Genomic DNA, 22,080 nt, shown 5'->3' on the forward strand with positions numbered 1-22,080 from the left:
TGAGTCGCAAACCACTCGACGGCACATAACAACAATAACAACAACATTCATTCTGTACTATAGAAAGCAGACCAGAGTTGAGTTTAAATGACTGGGGTGGTTTAACTCTTTCCCATGCTTTGAGCATAGGCTTGTGATCTTTCTCTTATTGCGATCAAGTTGGAACCAACTCATACCTGACTCTCCAGTAGGTTTCTGAGGTTGTAAACTGCACAGGAGGAGACTGCCCATCTTTCTCCTGCAGAGTTGCTGGTGGATTCAAATCAGAGTGGTATGGATTTTTGGTTAGCAGCTCAACTCCATACAAACTACACTATCAGAGCTCCCTCGTACTAGTCCTTGGAAAAAGACAACATCCTTGTGAATAGGAAGGAAGATCCTCAATGAGATGGATTGACATAGTGACTACAACAGCAGACTGAGCATGGCAAATTGTTAAGAATGGCATGGAATAGGGCAAGGTTTCAATGTGTTGTTTATAGGGTCGCTGTGAACTGCATTGAGTCACAGGGAGCTCTTGGTGACCTAGTGGTAAGAAGCTGCACTACAGTCCTTGAGGGAAGCCGAATATCAAATTTACTAATAGTAGACCAAATACTGTATCAGGAAATGAAGGATGTTTAATACAAGGTGAAGGTCACCTTGTGGTACTAAGGTGTTCCCTAAGAGTCAACATTGTTCTTAGTTTGTATCAACTGAATCCCTCCCTCTTGAGATTAGCATAAAGAGGAACTTGGCTTCACCATTATCATTTGTTTTTGTTTTGTACTTCCTTATGATTTTACTTTGTTTACCTTCCTTTGATTCTAAATAAACACTCAGAGAATCATGGCTTGGGGCCTTCAGTCATGGGAACTGTTGGCCCCCTTTTTCTCACACTCTGTTCTATTTCATTCCTGGTAGTCTGTCTCATTACTAATGATTATAAAATTATTTCATTCTTTGGGACCCTCGGTCTGCAACAAGTCCTGAAGGCACATGGTTCAAATCCACCGGCTGCTCCCAGGGAGGATGATTAACCGCCTCTGAAAACCCATTAAAGGGTAGACTATGGGTCTGTTCAAACTTCATAACATACAACAATGCATCACAACAGACTAGGGGGCATCTAACATGATGTGGGTGACTAGTCAATGCATCTTATATAGTTAGACACACTGGTCTGACCTTAGAGGACTGTTTGTAGCTGAAAAAGTCTATTAATCCCTTCTGAAAATAGACCATTTAAAACTTTGCGGATCGCAATAGATGGATTCCAATGTTGGTGGATTCCCCAGGGGGAGACTGGAGGGTAGTCTCCAAAAGACAAGCTCATATTTACATTCTTGACTCCCCTCTATATTTCAATAGAAACTGAGAAGCCAAGGGCTTTGTTTCTTTCCTTTCACAGTAGTCCAATCTCGGAAACGCACTAGACTTGGAGTGAAAACATACTTGACTATGGCAAATAAATACAAATTATGAATATCCTGGAACAAGACAACAAATGCAAATTGGGATCAGCTCACTGAAGCAAATTGCAGAAATCACTGCTTCCCTTCAAATAAACCACTTAGAACTCAAAGCTGTAGAGTTGGAAAGGACTCCTAGCTGACTCTCCAGCGGCTTTTCTGAGTCTGTAAACTGCACAGAAGATTGCTAATCTTTTTTTCTACCATAAAGCTGCGGGTGGATTTGAACCTCCTGCCTTTGGATTGGCAGTGCAACTCATTCCTATGAGCTACCAGAGTTCCCTAGTTTGCTTCAGATTTATTTTCTTAAAATTAAAAGTCAGTCATCATCCTTTCACTTTTGGCCATAGTGTGTCAATGCTTCACTTTGACCACTTTGCCTTGTCCCGTCTTTGCAACAAGGAAACACATGCGACTTCAGCCTCTAAGTCGTATCTGCCCACAGGTGACATTCAGTTCTACATGGGAAAGGGACCAATTTTCGTTAAACTCTACAGTACCAGTAACTTAAAATGAAAAGAGAAAAATCTCTTCAAACGCTACATCTTCAATCCAACCAAAGGTTAATCACGCGCGGTAAAGGGATGCCGTCCACCAGGCGCAGAGGTTGATGGGAAGCAAAGTTGGCGTCAAAAGCCCTGATTCAAGATGGCAGGTTATGAAGAGAGGGCCATTGGGAAAAGCTGAGATGAGATACAAAGCAATTTTAACATGAAGAAAGTAGTTATGGAAAATGGAATATATGCTAACAACGAGAGTGTAGTGCCTAGCCCTCCATCTTCCAAATACTAGGGAAAGTTTATTGGCCAGCCAGGTGAGAACTTCCAAAGGCGACGTTACCCTAACTAAAAATGGCGCCCGTAAGTACTACACTGAGCGCCAAAAAGGAGGCGAGTACCCTGATCCAAGATGGCAGCGGCGACTGTGACGAACCGAGGGGCGGGGAGTGCCAGTAGCGTCCTTGCCCTCAACCAAGATGGCAACCTTCGTGGGCGCTGTCCCTAGCCCCGCCCCTCTGCCTCGGCCCCGCCCCTACCTCGTCTTTCCCTCCGCCTACACCATATATCCAGTCAGGTCCGAGGTGCCCGCCGGAGAGAGCGGGCTACCGGCACTTGACATGGCGGCATCGGCGGCTACTGCAGCGACTAAGGGGAATGGAGGTGGCAGTGGCCGGTCTGGGGCCGGCGACGCGAGCGGCACGCGGAAGAAGAGGGGCCCGGGGCCTCTGGCCACCGCGTATCTGGTTATCTACAATGTGGTCATGACGGCAGGGTGAGGCTGAGGCTCAGGGACTGGGGAGGCGGGAGCGAGCCCGACCCGGGAGGGGACTCTGCGTGCGACCGGTAGAGCCAGGTGCCCTCGCCGTGAGGGCGGCCCCAGAGGCCCGATCGAGGACCGGGAACCTGGGCGGCGAGGGTGGCTGGCTGCTGTATCGGCCCTGGTCACTACCCTGGAGCTCCGCCCGAGGTGGGGGGCTGAGCCGAGTTCGCGATCGCTGGGTCTGCGCTGGGCTGCAGTGGGGTCTGGAGGAGAGAGATGCGGGCTGCGAGGAGGCGCGGGAAAGGCAATCGCGGCCCCGGCTCGGAGGGCCTGGTGAGCCCGTGGGCTGGACACCACAGGTCCAGGTCCGGAGGACGGTGTGCGCGCAGAGGCGAGAGTCCAGGCGGCCAGTCACGAATGGTGAACTGCTCCCCTCCTGGGGAGTGGAGGAAGCTGTGGCTGCAGAGTGACCCTTTATTTCGGCGGCCGTTTTCAAAACCCTGCCTGAGTTTGCATCCAAAAAAAAAAAAAAAATGATAGGAAAGTGTTGAAAGTTTTTGACCCGTGGCATGAAAAAGCTGTGTGTGCTCAAGTGAGTTTAGACTTCTTTGGTTAATTTATGGTGAGGAGCAAACACACTGAAGAGACAAAGCAGAGTTATTAACTGGGAGTTGGTGAGATAGACCCTTGAAATATTTTGCTTCTTTTGCTTTTTTCCTAATTTCATTCCACTCTTTAACTAGAACTAATATTAGTTCTGCTTGTGAGGCTAACTAGCTGTGTGACCTTGGATGAATCATTTTCGTTCCTAGGCCTCCATTCTGCATCTGTGAAGAATTAGGCTCAGTGACCTCCAAGGACCCTCCAGCTTGGCAATTCATTGATCTTGTGGTTTTGCTGTGGAAAATCACAGGGTCACTCTTTTCATGATCTATTGTGAAATTGCATTTCTTTTTTAAAACTATTTTTCTCCAATATTTTATTATTAAAAATTATTAGAAAAGTTCTTAAACTTTTATCTTTTTAATTTTTAAAATACTTTTTTTTTAAAAAAAAATAACCCTCATTGTTGAATCCGAACTGACTTGATTGCAGAGACTTGACCTTTGGGTTAGCAGGATAATTCCCTACAAAGTAGGCCACCAAGCTCAAAATGTAAAAGGTGTGCCAAGGCACACAGTGAAAATATCACCTCTCACTTTTCCCTTGCACCCATATCGCCCCCTTGGATGCAGCTAATTTTGTGTTTCCTTCAACTACTGACTAGGAGCCTTGGTTAAAGTCATCAGTTGGTAACCAAAAGGTCAGTGATTGAACTCCACAGCTGCTCATTGGGATAACGATGTTCTATAAAGGAAAAAAAATGTTCTATAAAGATTATATAGTCTTGGAAACTGTGGTGCAATTCTTGCCTAATCTAGGAGGTCGCTTAGCCAGAATCACTTAAAGACAACTGGCTCAGTTTTGGTTCTTCAGGTGCTGACACAAGCAAATAGCATACATGTTCCCCTTGCCGCTTTTTTGCACATTTGGTAATGTGCAAAATGAAATTAAAATTCACCTTGCATTTTCACACACACACACACACACACACACACACACACACAATGCACACGCACACGCACACACACACAATGCACACACACACACACGCACACATACACACACATGCACACACACACATGCACACACATACACACACACTCACACTCACACTCCTTATATCATGAGAAAATTATAACTTATAGTTTTAGGAACAGCAGTGTTGAAACCAAGGCTCAGAGTTTTAACTTACTTGAACTTGTTAGTAGCAGATCAGGGTATAGAACCTGTTTCTCTTGATCAGTGAGTAACTATTACAGATACAGGTGTTCTTTATCACATAAATGATTGCATAGATGGTTACAGACCATTTTTAGAAGAACATTCAAGAATCTGGGTGTATTTATATGTAACATTCATATTGTCTTATCCAGGCCATTGATGGACTAGAGATAGATTTTAAGGTTCCTTGGAGAAAAAGGAAAAATGACTTGGTCAGGGCACACGTGGCTAAGGGTAGCTAGCAATCTTTCTAATTCATAGAGCAAGGAACCTAGAGAATGTAGTGGAGGTTAAGGATTATTTTAAATCAATCATTCATAGTCAAGTCAGACCGACTCATAGTTGACCTCTCAGCGGATTTTCAGAGGCAAAAAAATCACCGATGTTTCTCAGCTGGTAGATTTGAATGCTTGCCTTTGGGTTAATGGACTAGGCCACAGAGCCCCCTGATTTATCTTAAATCAAGAAGAGAAACAGATTAGGAGAGTTAAACTGCCCTTTTCTGTGCTGATACTGACATCTCTGGAGTCCTGAGGTGTTGCAAATGATTATCATACTGGGCTATTGACCAAAAGATTAGGAGTTCAAGTCCATGCACATGTACCTCAGTAGGGCCTGACATTCTATTTTAAAAAAACCAGCCATTGAAAACCCTGTGGGACTTAGTTTTACTCTGATGCATGTGAGATTGCCATGAAACAACTTGAAGGCAACTGACTTTAAGAGATAAAGAATCCATTTGTTTTTAATTTTTTTTAAAATTGTGTGTGTGTGTGTGTGTGTGTGTGTGTGTGTACCATCAAATCTGATCTGACTGGTACAGGAGGAGATTGTCCATCCTCCAGCGGAAAATCTAGTGGATTTGGACCATGTACCTCTGGTATTGCAGTGCAGCTTCTTGCCACTAGGCCACCAGAACTTCATTTCTTCTTTTACAAATGCTTTTATGAGGTTCTCTTACATGAATGAAATTTTCTAAAAATAATATGGACCACCTATCCTATTTCCTGATCAAGATAATGCAGTTGGCTAAATCCATTATTCAAAGAGACATACATTAAAAATTAAGGCCCACACACTTTACTACAGCACGTAATAGATAAAACAAAATCATAGGGCCCAAGAAATCTATTTCTGAGAAGGACAGCAGAGCAGTAATATAACATTCACAGTTGCATGCCTGTGTGCTTTGTTTTGGTTTTTATATCATGTAACTAACTCTAGCTTTTGTTTCTCGGTTTGGGCAATTCCACTAAAAGGACTTTTCTTCTTTATTTTGTTTAAAGTTTTAAAAAGCACATTTTAAGAGATGTTGGGTTATGTTCCAGCAAGATACTTTAAACATTAAATGCTTTAAAGCGTTTTTTTTTTTAAATCATCTCATTTACTAAAGACTAACTGCAGCATGTTCTTGTTGCTGTTATGTGCCGTCTAGTTGAAACCAGGTGGATTGACATGGTGACAGCTGCAAAAAGGCTCTTCTGTGTTGGGAACTGAGGATGACACAGGATAGGACAGAGTTCAGACATAGAGTCGCTGTGAGTTGTACTCGACTCCAACAGCACCTAACAACAGTTGAAACCACTGACTCACAGCTGACCCTCAAGCAGATTTTCAGAGGCTGCAAATCTCTGAAGATTTCTCCTTTTAATCCCTCACAGCAGCTGGTGGCTTCGAACTGCCTGCCTTTGGGTTGATAGCGCAACTCCTTGCTCACTAGGTCACCAGAGGCTACTTAAAATTTCCTTTAACAGCTTTTTTCCCTTTTGTCTTAGACTTTCTGGCATCGTTTTAGCTTATTGCCTTCAGTTTGGCCTTGTTTAACGGGCTAAATTGCCAAAGAGCTGAGTTCCAGCTGGGTGAAGTGTCTCTGCTCATGAGGTGCACATTTGGCCGGGTGCTGGTGATGGCACGATATTTCTGTGCATTAAAGCCTGACTCTGGAGAACTGTGGTCGGTTATCTAAGATAGCAATCCTGTAGGTCATTTTTAGCAATATGGATTGCTACATGTTTCTGGTCCCATAATTCCTTCCTACCTACATTTTTTTGGTTTGTTTGTTTTTATTTCTTTCTTTGATTACATTTTCTTTTCTTTTTCTCCCCCAGGTGGCTTGTTATAGCAGTTGGACTGGTCAGAGCATACCTGGCTAAAGGCAGCTATCATAGCCTTTATTATTCAATTGAAAAGCCTTTGAAATTCTTCCAAACCGGAGCCTTATTGGAGGTAGGTCCTGAAATGTATTGTTATTGAACCTGATTTTTTAGAAAATAATATACTAGTGAATTATACCAAAGGAACTGTACCCCTTGGATTTGTGTTTCAGTTTTGCTTCATAGAATATTAACTTGTTGTTATTGTCAAGCACAACTCATAACAGCCCTATAAACAAAAGACCTGCAGCCTTTTAATAACTATCATTTCTCAAAGTTCATAGTTTCCAGGGGCATGTTGTTTAAAGTGGATGCCACCCCTGCTTCCAAACCTGTCATAGTATGCTATTGTTGTTATGTGCCATTGAGTCGCCTGTGATGAATAGTGAACCCATGTACAGCAGCTCTGAATCTGTCCCTGTCCTGAGCCATTCTCACTAATTCTGACACTACCATTGCCCCAGTTAGTGTATCAATCCATCTCATCTGGGATCTTCCTCTCCTGCACTTCTCCACCCTTCTGAGCTAGACTAAAATAACTAGACTAATTTTTCTTTTTTAAAATTTTAACATTTTGTTCTGTTTTTTTATTATGTAAATAAAAATTTACAGAGATTTTGGATTTCCATTCATTCATGGCTGCACTTTTCTACCTGCCCACCCCTCCCCTCCAGTTAGCTCCTCTCTTTGAAGAGTTCCTTCATTGGTATACAATTCCCACATGCCCCCGACCCCCTGCACTTCTCTATGCAACCTTAATTCCTGTGCTAACCATAATACTCAGTCATATATTGCCTTTAATCTGTTCTTTCCCTCATCTGTTTCAATATAATATACATAATTTATCCAACTTTCTCTCAGTCTTACCCCCACCCTGATGTCAGACCCATTCTACAACAGTGGCACCATGCAGTATTTGTCCTTTTGTGACTGAGATTTCACTCAGCAAAATGTCCTCCAGGGTCACCCATTTTGAATAATATTGCTTAAGTTCCTTGTTTTTCACTGCGGCGTAGTATTCCATTGGGTGAATATACCACAGCTTCTCTATCCATTCGTTTGTTGATGGGCACTTACTGCTTCCAGCTCTTTGCTATTGTAAACAAAGCCTCGATAAACATGGGTGTGCATGTATCTCCTTGGATGGCAGACATGGTCTCTCTGGGGTATATTCCCAGTAATGGGATTGCTGGGTCAAATGGTATCTATTTGCAACTTTTTTGAGAAAGCGCCACACCACTTTCCACAATGGTTGCACCATTTTACATTCCTACCAACCGTGAATAAGGGTTCCAGTTTCTCCACAACCTCGCCAGCATTTGTTACTTGCTGTTCTGTTAAATTTTGCTATTCTTACTGGGGTGAGGTGATATCTCATAGTTGTTTTGTTTTTTAAATTTTCTTTTTTATTTTTTTTTTGTGTGTATACTGTCAAATGGGATCTGACTGGTACAGGAGGAGATTATCCCTCCTCCAGCAGAGCATCTGGTGGATTCAAGCCACTAGAATAATTTTTCGGCATTCAATTTAAGATAAAATCTCACTTTTTTTAAACTAATGCTAAGGGCTTGATAGGGTTGCATTAGTAAACTCTGATACCTTCAGAGGCCAGGTGTTTTTGTGGGTGTTAAGTTGTGAGGAGCAAAGAAAAGCTGGCATCTGGCTGAAGGCATTAAAATGAAAAACTATATTTTTTCAAAAAACTATTTCTCTGTATTAAGGGTAATGCAGATCTACTCCTGTCTTCTGAGGTAAATATATGTTAGGAATTGTATGTGGCAGAACTATTTTAAGCAAAAGAAACCTTTACTAGTTTCTACAGTTATTCTGGTGGCATATCTATCTACAGAAGCTCTGACAGCCTAATGGTAAGAATCTGTGCTGCGATCTGAAAGGCACTGAGTTCGAATCTACCAGATGTTCCGTGAAAAAGGATGGGCAGTCTCCTCCAGTGCAATTTACTGCCCTGAAAACCCACTGGAGGGTCTGCTGTGGGTCAGTTCCAACTGAACAGCACACGCGCATGCGCGCGCGCGCGCGCGCGCGCGCGCACGCACACACACACACACACACACACACACACACACACAATAGTTGACTCAGGTAGTTTATGGAATTAAAGGAATCAGTTCAACATCAAGAACCTAGAGTTCTACACTACTGGTCTTTCCATATTTTATCTCTTTCTCTGTGAACATTGACCTTAGGCTCTCCATCAGATAGCCTTCAGGTAGTAAATGCCGAGAGTATTTCTTCTCAGCATTCTTGCCACAGTTCTAGGGAAGGAGTCTAGTTAACCTTATTTCTTGTTAGTGATGTGAGATACTTGATTAGGCAGGTATGGGATGTATACTCATCCTCCTGGCCAAGAAACAAAAGAATTTGTTAATGGAGAAGGGGGTGTGGGGATAGCTTTTGGCATACAGGAGTCCTGGATGGTGCAAATAGTTAATAAGCTTAACGGCTAACCAAAAAATTGTAGATGGGAGTCCACAGGGCGGTACCTTAGAAGACTTGGCAGCCTAATTCCAAAATATCAGCCATTTCGATGTATAGAACACAGCTCCACTCCAGCACACACGGAATCAGAGTGGCCGGAATCAGAGTGGCCGTGAATCACAGCTGCATGATAACTGACGTTGGGCGCACAAATGCAGAAACCACCATAATTCATTATAGTGAAAACCTCTTCAGCTTGAGGGAAAGCTCTGATCTTGAATACATCTCACTTAGATAAACTCACATATTTTAGGCAGATAATAAGGAGCTCTGACTGCATAGTCTGAAAGCCTTTGAGCTGATGGTTCAAATCCACTGGCAGCTCTGTGCCATTTACAGCCTTGGAAACTCAATGGAAGATCAGTGATGAATTGATTGTGTCTTAACAGCAACAAATGTAAGGCGGGATAGATGATAAATATGAAATAAGCTTTCATTTGAAGTTCCTTAGTCTTAAGTAGGATGATCTTACCAACCTACCCTGTGATTTGGGGCAAGTAATTTACTTTGTCTCATTTTCTCAATTATAATTGAGGTTAATTTGGTTTCTAAGATATCTTCCTGTTCCAACGTTTTGGGTCTGAGAAACTAACAAATCCTAATGTGAGCCTGTTGGGGTTTTTCCTTTAAGGCTTAAAAAAAAGAGGCAGCAATGAATACGTAGCTCATTGTTTCTGCGAGTTCTTACCCAAAAGAATTCTATCAAGAGACAGGGAAGCAAAGTTGAGGTCAGCGCTTCCATGAATACCCTGTTGCTTAATGACACAGGGAATTGCAACTGTCAAGCAAAAAATTGGAATTGTTAAAAAAAATCCAGATTTTGATAGGGAGAACCATTATTCAGAAGGAAAGGGGCAGGGCAGTAATGGAGGAGGACTAGAGCAATAAAAAGAACCCTCAGAGCATCATAAAGTGGAAAAAAGCATTTCTCTTACAGAAACTCAGAGTAAACAAGACTAGAAAGTGTGGGGAATGTGGATAAGCAGGTGTTATCACTGGATCTGTGGTCAGCCTGTTTTCAGGGAGGGGTCCTTGAAGGGTAGGGCAGTACCTTGACCTACACAGGGGGGATGTCCAGAGACTTAGCAAAAGGAGAGCTTAACCAGAGTTGGATTAACAGGCACTTTATTTCTAGTTGATAAGAGGGACCAAGCTGTTCAGTTATTTATGAGGCAAGGAATGGAAATCTGGAGGTCTGCCTCTGGCTTTCTCATAGGTAAAGAAAGCTGTGTCTTATTTAAATCATACGGAAGTGTTGGTTAACTTACAGTAAGCTAGTTTCCTGAACACAACAGATGAGTTCTTTAACCATCACTGCTTTCTAATATCATGGAGTTTAGGTAAAATGCAACATTAACTGAATGTTTCACTAATTAAAAGGGAATTCTTCTGTTTCTGTAAGACTTGTATTAGCTGTACATTTTTTAAAAAATACAATTTTAAAACATACCAGGGAAGGTGGTGACATTTAATAGGGTGGCACAAAATTCATTCAAGAACCAAATCTTGGACTTTGAAGGATTAGCCCATTTATCCCAATAGAATTTTTATTAGGGATTTAAGGAAATATTTTGGATTTGGGGATTTATCTCTTATCCCTAGTAAGAACCAATTATATGACAAATCCTGGATTTGATCTTAAGGACAAGTCTGCACAATGAACTGAAGACTCCCCAGGATACGCAGTTAATTAGTGCTGCAGAGGTCAGTGTGGTCAGTAGATCCCTCTACTCAGTGGTCAGAGCAAGCTTAGCAAATGACATCTATTGAACAGTGTAGTTAAATAATGTTTCATTGCCTACCCAACTTACATTATATAATAATAGCATGTATGAGGTATTGTTTACTTACAGATAACTCTTATGGGAATTCTCAGTGCTTGACAGCATATCCTGTTTATAGGAGAAGAAAATGAATCCAGGGAGTTCAGTTACTTGCTTGTCTCTGTAGCTGAAGTGTTTTTCTTCAGTAAGATCAGTGAGAGCTTTCTTGAAAAAGGAAAGTAATGTTGTGAGATGTCTAGTCGACAACTCCTTGCAACCCTGTGAACAACAGATCTGAACTCTGTCCTACCTGTGTCATCTTCATCATCTCTGACACACTTGAGCCCATTGCTGCAGTCACTGTATCAGTCCATCTTGTTGAAGGTCTCCTTGTCATTTTGTGGACCCACCACCTTTCCAGGGAATAGCTCTACCTGAAAACATACCCAAAGCATGAAAGACATATTTTGCCATCCTTGCCTTCAGCTTTCTGTATGGATTACATCTCAACATTAAGAAAACAAAAATCCCTACCATAGGCCAATAGGTAACATCATGATGATGGAGAAAAGATTACCATTGTCAATGATTTCATCTTACTTGAATCCACAGTCAACACCTTTAGTAGCAGTCAGGAGATCAGGAGACATATAACATTAGGAAAATCTGCTGTTGGGGAGCTTGCCAAAGTCCTGAAAAGCAGTGATGTCAGTTTAAAGACTAAGGTGCCTGCTTCAACCCATGGTCTTTGCAGTCATCTGTGCATCTGAGAACAGTAAATAAGGATGATGGAACAAGAATCAGTGTCTTTGAGTTGAGATGTTGGAGGAGAGTAAAGAATGTCACATGGACTGCAAAAAAAGGAAGGAAAATAGATTACTTATTTGCAAGAAATTTCAGGTTTTCTTAGGAAAATAAAGCATTTGTATTTTTTAAAAGACCTATGTTGCTATTGTTGTATCCTTGAGTCGGAACAGACCCATAGCTGACTCCAGTGGATTTACAGAGGATTTTAATCACATGGGAGTAGATTGCTCATCCTTCTCCCACAGAACAGCTGGTGGATCCGAACCACATGTCTTTGAGATTGCAGTGCTGTTTCTTTCCACTAGGCCACCAGAACTCCCCATGAGATGTTTAAGTGGGATATATGCCCATTTGCCAAGTAGGTACAAATGAGCATATGGTCATAGTGTAGATAATACCAAAAGTAAAAGACAATTTCGATTCTGAAATTATGTAATACAGCTTTTTTAATTCAGTGAACACAAATCCAAATTTTTTTATGCATACTCAAGAATTTCTCAGGGAGTTTTTATAGTTTTCCAAACGATTCCACAGGTGATAATTTAAGTAGTGGTTGAGTCACTGGTTTCTTTGGAGAATTGAGTCCTTGTTACTACTAAAGCAATTAAAATCCTGTTGAACTCATGGACGGGGATACAGCTGAACCTTGGGAATGACCTGGAGTATTGACTGAAACATTGTAGGGAAAGGAAGCCAGGATATCTTCGTCTTTTACCTCTGCCCTTCTCTCTCTATGAAGGACTCATTCTTCTCTTTTTGCATTCTAGTTTCCCCAGTTTCTTAGTATGGTGGTAGATAATATTGAAACTGTTATGGACAAGTTTAACATGTGCACATGTTTACCATTGTGCGTCTGTTGTTAAGTGTCATCAAGTTGACTACAATTCATAGCAACCTTCTGAGCGATGGATCTGAACCCTGCCTTCTGTACGTTATCACTTCTGACATATGCGAGCCCCTGCCCCCATTACAGCCACTGTGACAGTCCATTTCGTGAGGGTCTTTCCTTCCTTTGCTGACCCTCCACTTTTGCCATGAGTCACAGGTGACTTGATGGCATGTAACGTAACAACAGTGGACTTAGGCTGATTTCCCACTCATAATTTGAAAAGGAGCTTTGGGAACACAACCAGGATACATTTCAGAGCACCTTTATTTTGAGGAAAAGCAGCATAGAAAGCCACAGTGGAGATCTCTCCCACAAACAGGACTAGCAAGTCCCAGAAAAGCCAGCTTCAAAACCAGTGTGAAAACTAGAGGAAAAATAGAACTCGAGTGTAATTAATAAGTGTCACAACATCAGAAGGGAAGAAGGAGCCTGTAGGAAACAGGAACCCACCCACACAGACCTCACACTGCTTGACAACTCAAGCAAATAGAAGCAAATTGATATGGTATTCAAAGAGGGAAGATAGCTAATGACTGCAAAAAGGGAAAGTGCTGAAATGTAAAAAAAGAAAACGGACTAAAAATATCTGGTAGCAGTGCAGGGCAGGAAGGAGGCCACAGGGCAGAGAAGCAGGGGTGCTGAGATTTAAGAAAGCTAGCACTTCCCAGTCTTGGTCTAAGGGAAAGGAGATATCAGAGCAGAAGCCGTTAGGAAGGTTTCAGAGGTCAGCTTTGTAAAAAAAAAAGAAAAATTAAAAATATACAGAGTACAAGAAGGACATCTATTTGTTCTATACCAATGATGCTAAGACATTTGACCATGTGCATCATAACAAATTATGGCTAACATAAAGAAGAATGGAAATCCCGGAACACTAAATTATGCTCATTTGAAACATACGTAGATCAAGGCTGATTGTTCAAACAGATCAAGGGAATAATTTAAAAGTAGCAAAAGTATGTGTCAGGGTTGTATACTTTCTTCATACCTGTTCATTCTGTTTGATGAACAAATCATTCAGGAAACTGGACTCTGAAAAAGAATGTGGCAGCAGGACTGGAAGAAGACTAATCAACAATCTACATTGTGCAGATGACACATCCTTACTTACTGAAAGTGAGGAGGAATTGCTTTGTGCAGAAGAACAGACTGCAGCCTTCAATATAGATTGTATCTCAACATCAAAAAGACAAAGGTCCTTGCCCCTGGGCCAGTAGGTATCATCAGCATCATGTTAGATGGAGAAAAAAATTAGTTAACAATTTCATCTTACCTGGATCTACAGTCAACACCAGCAGTCAGGAGATCAAAACACATATTGCACTGGGCAGGTCTGCAGTCAGGAGCAGCCTCTGCAAAGTATTGAGGAGAAGTAATGTCTGTTTGAAGACTAAGATGTGCCTGATTCAAGTCTTTTAAATCACTTTCTCTGCATCAGAGAACTGAGTGTGAATAAGGACAACAGAAGAACTGATGCCTTTAAGCTGTGATATTGGAAAAGAGTACTGGACTGCCAAACAATTTTTTCCTCTAGTGTCTACTGGTCCAGTAATTTGGACCTTTTAAGAATTTTAGTTTTGGTCTACATTTCTCTTCTATCTGTGACCTATTATGATCCCAGTCAGAAAGGTTGTTGGTAGTAGTTAGTAACTCATCTCAGGTTAGAGAAGCTGCATTTCTTGTAGGCTCTTGTATTAGTTTCAAGGACTAGTTGCTTCTTTTTTATTATTATGTAGTTTTCCCCCACACTTTCCTTCATTGACATTATATTTCATACAATCATTCCCATACATTGTGTTTTATAAAATGAATCACCTTTGGGCTATGCCCACCATTACTTGGTCTTTTCAGGTTCCTGCCAGATCTTTCCCATTTCCTTTACCTCCTCCCTCTACCCACCAAATTGTGCAACCATGTGATTTCCACTCTACCCAACCTCATCCCTCTGCTCCCACTTCCTTCACCTCTTGGATTCCCATACATGGTTTACTAGTTATCCTTCTATTTTTACAATAATAGTTATATTGTGTTTGTCCTTAGGAGACTGAGTTAGTTTATTCTTTGAACCTTGGATTTCCTATATCCTCTTCTGCTACAGACAGGAAGAGATCAATTATAGTCACTCACCATCATTTACGATTTCACATGCTGCTCATCAAGCCAGAGTGTGAAACGTTAACTGTGTTCTGCTAGTTGACTTGGTTAACTATCATAGTCCCTCAGGCTATGATCCCAAGTCTTCTTCGGACTCTGGAAAGTAATCTCTTGAGTTGTTTGAATACCTCTAGTAAGCATTTGTGACTCTTATCCCCTGTGGTTTGTTATATATGTGTTGAGATGTATGTAAATTGTTAGCACCTAATAAATCCTAAAACAATCTAAATTAGAAGTTAAAGGGGAAAACTTAATAGGAGAAGTTTGAATTTTTATTTTGGCATAACATGATATCAAAAATTCAGTAGCTTAAAACATCAGTAATTTACTAGCTTGTGGTTCTGTGGGTCACAAGCTGGGCTCTCTGGTTTCTCTGCTTAAGGTCCCACAGAACTGGAATTGGGTTTTTCGCTGGGCTCTGCTCTTATTTGGAGGTTCTGGGGAGGAAGCCTATTTTAGGCTCAGGTTGCTGGCAGAACCCATTTCCTTGTGGTTGTAGAGCTGAGGCCCTCATAACTGTCAGCTTCTAGTGGCCACGCTCTCCTCCTTTTTCATGTCACCAATTCCTCAGACTTCTCTGACCCATCTACCATTGGAACAAGGAAACGCTGCCTCTAAATGGGTCTCCTGGTTGGAGCAGGCCCCCAAATCAACTGGCTTAGGAATTTAATTACCTCTGCAAAATCTCTGCACAGCAGATTACTGCTTGAATGAATAACCAAGGAACAGAAATCTTTAGAATTCTGCCTACCACAATTGATATGAAGAGGGAAGCTTAATGAAATAAAGATTTTGTCTCAACATAATGGGGTGATTTATTCACTCTGCACATTCTGTTCTGTTAAATTATTATAGCATTTCTAGCTTGAATATTTAGTTGAGAAGTCTTGCAGTGTGGTTACTGCAAAAGCAATGAAACTGATTGGAACTATGTAATGGGAGATTTGAGGTTTCTCTCCAGACTTCAATTATTGAATTAGCAGAGACACATGAAATTCAGGCAGCACATTGGATTTCTTTAATATGCTCTATTGTAATGCTTTATATCATATGTGTGTTTAATAATGAAGGAACTCTGTAAGCTCATTGCCATGGAGCCCACTCATAGCTAACACTTCAGGCGGTTTTCATACAGCTGTAAATTGCACGGCAGGAGATTGCCAAGCTTTCTGGCAGATTCAAACCACTAAAGTGGGTTCACCTTTAGGCTAGCAGTGAAAGTCCTTATGGGCTGGGCCACCAAAGTGCAAAGGAAAGCCAGGTTGTGACAGTGAAATTGTGTTTTCCAGTAGCTGTTGTCTTTCAGTTTTTTTTCTTTAAAACTACCTCATACAACTGTTTTCATGCCTCTTGCATTTCTGAAGTCCTTTGCTTGTTTATATTTATCCAATCCATATTGTATTTCCAATGTCTTTTTCCTTCTAGATACTGATTATATGGCTCAGTGGTCTTTTAAGATAGGAAGATGAGTTTTCTGTAGTATTCTATCCGGTGCTATAAGTTAGAGAATTCTTTTACATACACTTAAAAATAAATAAGATGTAGCTCATTTGTCAGAATGTCCTGATTCCTTAGTTCTCTGTACTTTGTCATTTTGTTGTTGATTGCCATAGAGTCGAGCACAATTCGTTCCGAAAGGCCTGAAGACTTTTTATAACTATCATCATTTTACCTTAGCATGTTACTACAGTTTCAGTTAAAGTTTGGACCACATTATGATAAATTCATACTTTTTTTTATTTTATTAAATTCATACTTAAATGTTATTTTTCATTCTAGTATAGGTCTGTCCTTCTACATACCCTTTAAATTTTTGTCTGTCCATAATGACTGGTCTCCTTATTCTTAAATTCAAATTTATCTTAAGTTTGTGTATACACCTTACCGCTTCATTATATCATTGTGTCCTGTATTGATGCAAATGTTTTTTAGTATTTTCTGTTTATTTCTCTTTTAAACATCAGAACATTTTTTCTTTTTAAAGTTTTTATTATCTATGAATTTTACTTCCAGCTAGTAAAGTTGTTGTTCTGTACCGTTGAGTTGCATCTGGCTCATGAAATCTTCAATAGGTTTTCAGAGACAAGAAATTGCACAGGAGGAGATTGCCCCATTTTTCTTTTTAATTATTATTAAAGTTTTAGTGAACATTTACAGAGATTTTGGGTTTTCGTTCATTCATTGTTGCATGCCCCATTTTTCTTAATGGAGCAGCTGATAAATCTGAACCACATACCATAAGGTTAGCAGCACAGTTTCTTACTACTAGGCCACTGAGCTCCCTGATAGTAAAGTTGTTGTTGTTAGGTGCCCTTAAGTCAAGTACAATTGTTAGCTAGACCCTATGAACAATAGACTTGAACCCAGTCCTGTCCTGTGCCATCCTCATCATTTCTGACACACTTGAACTCATGGCTCTCGGCATTGTGTCAGTCCAGACCACTGAGAGTCTTCCTCTCCTTTGCTGACCATCTTTCCAACCATGATGTCCCTTAATAGCCCTACCTATCAACATTCATTTGTATGAAAGACAAAGCTTCACCATCATTGCCCCTAAGGAGCATTCTGGCTGCATTCCCCCCCATCCCCCCCTCATGTCTGTTTTAGACTGTCAGACGTGTATACTGAAAAGAGGATGTTGCAGCTGTGTCAAATTCAGTGCCTGCCACACACATGGGAGGCACTGTCCCGAAAGGCTGCCACAGAAACTCTGTAACTCATGGGCCCTGTTCCTCTCTTGGACCTCAGGGATAAATTTTGTTACAGACACAATACCTCTAGACCTTGAGGGGAGAATGCAGTTTAATGAGCAGGATAGGTTAAGCTAATGGGCCTTTTGTCATCACCAGGTTGAAAAATAATGAAACAAAAATGGAGGTAGTATTGAGAACTAGTGTTCTGTTAGATAAAGGAACGGTGATAATCCATAAGGCTTTATTTCCCTTCCTGCCGTGTGATGGTTGATCAGCAGCCTAGGTGTCTTGATGCATACATTGATAGAATAGGTTCTCTATGTAGGCGCTGTCAGAAATCCTCTTCATTGAAAGGATGCTCTTGAGTCATTCCTTAATCTTATTCTAATCTGGATAAACCACTTTGTTCTCATCTTTGCCATGGGAGGTTCATGCATTTGAGATTTTAGTTGTACTTTTCCTTGGAAGAAGATTGTAAGATTTGCAGTATGGTGATTTTTTATTTTTTGTTCTCTTCACTGATAAAACTTGGGTTTTCCATCCAAAGCATCCCCCCATAATAAAATACTTTTTAAGCACAGAATCTTATTAGGCATGCTGTAGATAAGTGCATGTCAGAGAGTCGGAACTGACTCATTCCTGACCCTCCATTGTCTTTCCCTGTGCAATGTGCCACCAGAGCTCCCTTAGAAAAGCTACGTGTCACCATGTCTGGCCTCTGTACACATCTGACAAGTACTGTGCCGAAGATTTCCCTAGACAAACGGAAAATGCAAAACCAAACCAAGAAATACGAACAAGAATTGACATGATGGGATATAACCTGTAGCCAGTTTAAAATGTTTTTCAAGTTCAGTACTACTGTAACCTTACTGAAAGACTAGTATTATGAATAGAACGATGATGTTGTTGATCTTCACTAATGCTTCTCTTTTTTCTTTTTTCGTTTAGATACTGCATTGCGCGATGGGTAAGTAGGGCTTCCCCCTGCCCCCAACAGTCTTTTGTGGTTGCTGCTTTTTATTTTTAGTCTTCAAAAATAGAGTGGATATTGAGAAAACAAAACCATTTAATCATTATCTGTAAAGCCTACACAATTTGGAATGGCTTTTGGTTTCTGAAATCATGTTGTTAGGTGGACTTTGTTTTATAAAATGATAGCTGTACTATGTAAACGTTTGCATTTCTTGTTGCAAGGCTCAGAGAAACACTAGCATACTTAAAAGATGTGACTTGTGTTTCTGGCACTGGGCTCTGTTAAATCTTGTTTGTGATGTCATAAGTGTTGTAATCGTTTCTGTTATCTTTAAAATGAGAATAATGCATGGATTACCTATCTCCCAGGTATATATGTGAGAGGGAATGCGAACACGTAAGTCTAAAGGATCCTGCAGATACTGTTGATATTTTTAAAAGCCAAATATTAGGAAAGAACATAAACTAATATAATGTAAAAGGTCTCAAAATCAAACAGCCAAGCCCACTATTGTTGAGTCCACCTGACTGAGACCACACAGGGCAGCAGTAGAACTGTCCATAGGGTTTCGAAGGCTATAAATGTGTTTGTTCATAGAAGCAGATTGTCACATTTCTACTGAGGGGTGGTTGGTGAATTTGAGCCTCTGACCTTTAGGTTAGCAGCCAGGGGCTTTCCTGCTGTGCCAGGGCTACTCCACTGGTAGTCCCAAAAGTTTCTGATCCTACTATCGTTAACTGACATACTTTCACACCTACCTTGCTGTCTCTTTCCACGTTCTTCTTAGCTATCTTAACCATAGAGACCCTATCCCTAAGCCTGTTTTTTGTTTGGTTGTGGTTTTTTGTTGTTTGTTTTTGCCTTGGCCTTCTCAAATACTTGAATAAAGATTTTTCTTGTTCAGACTCTCATCACTGCTTTCTGGTGCTGGGACAGACTTAAGTGAGGGTAAGGGCAGGGGAGGGACTTTGCCTAGAAACTTTAAAGACTCCCCCGGAGGGGCTACCTGCACACAGTGGAAGCTTTGGCGGCCAGGAGAGGAAGTTGTCAGTGAGCCTTCATCTCTTGTGATTCTGTCTTTGCTGTTAAAGTACAATAGTGAGGGAGCTCTGGTGGCCTAGTGGTAAGAAGCTGCATTGCAGTCCCAGAGGTATGTGGTTCAAATCCACCAGATGCTCTTCTGGAGGAGAGGCAATCTCCTCCTGTACCAGTCAGATCTGATTTGACGGTACACGCATCTTACACAAAGCTTTGTATCAAAGGTTGGTTTGGAAGGCTTCAGACTATGATTTTTAACTCAATTTGACCCTCCAAGTTAAAGTTCCTACTCTTAGTCCAAGACTCCTACCCTCCTGATCAGATTTTACCTCCTTCATCCAAACCCAGAGAGAAGGAAAGCAAAGTGTTTTTAGCAACGGTGTGTGTTCTGCTCCCAATAATGAAAGCTTCACCTCTTTTTTAATTTTTTCATTTTTATGTTGATTTGCTTACAAAATTTATTTACAATATTGCACACTATCCTTCATTCACATTGTGTTTCATACAGTCATTCCCATTCATTATGTTTTATAAAATGAATCACCATTGACCTATGCCAGCCATTACCCTGTCTTTCCAGATCCCTGCCGGATTCTTTCCCATTTCTTTTACCACTTCCCCCTCCACTCACCAAGTTGTATGACCCTATGATTTCCCCTTTACCCATGCTAGGAACACTGGTGTACAAATCTGTGTCTCATTCTGATTTTCTCGGTATATTTCTAGGTCATATGGTTTACCTTCGATCATTGGTGTTCAATGCTTCAAACCTATTAAGATGGTCTTGAAATTAATATAGAATAGATTCAAGATTATCTTGGTTCTTGTGGACTTATTTTCATTTTCTTCAGCCTCAATTTGAGATGCTCCTTTGAAGTCTTCTGTTCAGCTTATTTACTTTGGCATGTTTCTTCCTTTGTTTTGGCTTCTTGGTTATTTTTTTTCTCCTCTGTAATAACATTTTGATTTATTCAAGGATGATTCATCAATTTATCTTCTCCTTGTGTATTCCTGGCTCTACTAGCCTCTTGATACCATAGGTTAGGCCTTCCAAGCTTGGTCCCAGCTTGTCTCTTATGCTCTTTTAGTTTGGGGCTTTACCGGTAGGTCTCTGATCCACCTAGAGTTGATTTTTGTGAATGGTGAGAGGTGTGTGGATCCTGCTTCAGGAAAGCTTCCTGTCTTGTCTGAATAAACCTAGCCTTTTCACACCTCCATAACATTATCCATCCTTTGCGGGGAGCATCCATCCACCTGTTCCCTGATATGTGTGGATGGACAGAGATGAAAGGAACAAAGAGAAATGGAGCCAGCTTTTTAGGAGTCAGAAGTGCCTGCCAGAGCAGGGAGGTGGGAGATTCGCCCAGAGCTTAGGCACACCACCTGGCACCCAGCAGCTCTAGTGGCCCCTGATAATCCCTGAGGGGTTTTGGAAGCCATGTGTTGCCCAGTTAGAGTTGAGAAGGGAAAGCCAGGAAGAGAGCTTAGATCAGGGAATTTGATACACTGCTGCCTCACCAGAGCAGCTAGGAATTTGGTCTGGATCAGTGGAAACCCATTACTCCATATGATACGCATAAGCCCACTGCCCTGCCAGTCGGGGAACACTGCTAGTTAAGTTACAAAATGAGCATTCTCCCTGAGCCTTAGTTTTCATATCTGAAAAGCTCATGGGCTGGATTAGTTACCAGATGATCTCAAATAGCAAGTTGTCCTGAAAGTCTATGAAACCTCAAAGAAGAAAGTAAGTGTATAATCTGTTTAGTGTACAAAGAGAAAATGCTACCTGTTCAAGTGTGCCTGTTACCAGTTACCTACTCACATTAATCCCATTTGTGTGGTCATTTTTACAAGTACTGTGGTTGTGGTACATTGTCCATTTGAAATTGTGGGTTTTTGAAAAATCGCATCCAAGGGATGAAATGACTTTGGAAGAGAACACATTTTTTTCCCTACCTCATACATTTACCTGTGATAATCACTAGGTGGCAGCCTTGCATAAGAAAGGAGAATTTCTCTTAGAATTTACATTGCCTGGAGCATAATAAAAACCAAAAGGAAGGACAGAGCAAATCAGCCACAGAAGAGAGAAGTGAATGTTTTCTGTCACTCTTTGATAACTTGGTCATTAATATTTCAGACAAAGAGGTGGAACTTTGCATTGCCCCAAAGGAGACAAAATAGAAGTTTGGGGTTTTTTTGTATATGCTATGAGATGTCTTTAAAATTAGGTTCTCTATTTCACATTCTCTGAGATGGTTTGTGACAGTCTGAAGCAAATTAAACTTCGACATATAATCTTTTAATATCATATGATCATCCGACTCAAAATGCCCCATGCCAGTCCATCTCATCTCACCAGTGCCTAGTATGTCAATATTTATGCATTCCATTTCTTCCTTAACAATATCTAATTTTCCTACATTCATGTTTCTCACATTCCATGTCTCAAATGCGAGTGTGTGCTTACAGCTGTTCCTCTTTCTTTGTATTTCCATACTTGACAGCTCAACCTCAGTTGCCCTTTCTGTTATCTAAATGTGTTCTGTTGTACATAGGGTTTTCAGAGGCCT

The 22,080-nt window shown here is 41.0% G+C and overlaps 1 protein-coding gene across 1 annotated transcript in view; it reads left to right on the forward strand.

Annotated features, from left to right (window-relative positions):
* Positions 1 to 2,568: 2,568 nt before the first annotated feature.
* Positions 2,569 to 22,080, forward strand: part of PTPLB (protein tyrosine phosphatase-like (proline instead of catalytic arginine), member b) — a 70,397-nt gene continuing 50,885 nt past the window's right edge. Inside the window, exons 1-3 of the mRNA XM_006884226.1 lie at positions 2,569 to 2,723; positions 6,644 to 6,761; positions 18,445 to 18,463. Coding sequence (XP_006884288.1) covers positions 2,569 to 2,723; positions 6,644 to 6,761; positions 18,445 to 18,463 — 292 coding nt within the window. The remainder of the gene's footprint in view (positions 2,724 to 6,643; positions 6,762 to 18,444; positions 18,464 to 22,080) is intronic.

The sequence above is a fragment of the Elephantulus edwardii genome, unplaced genomic scaffold (genome assembly GCF_000299155.1).
Source record: "Elephantulus edwardii isolate Elephantulus edwardi_28Jun2011 unplaced genomic scaffold, EleEdw1.0 scaffold00032, whole genome shotgun sequence".
NCBI classification, from domain to species: Eukaryota; Metazoa; Chordata; class Mammalia; order Macroscelidea; family Macroscelididae; genus Elephantulus; species Elephantulus edwardii.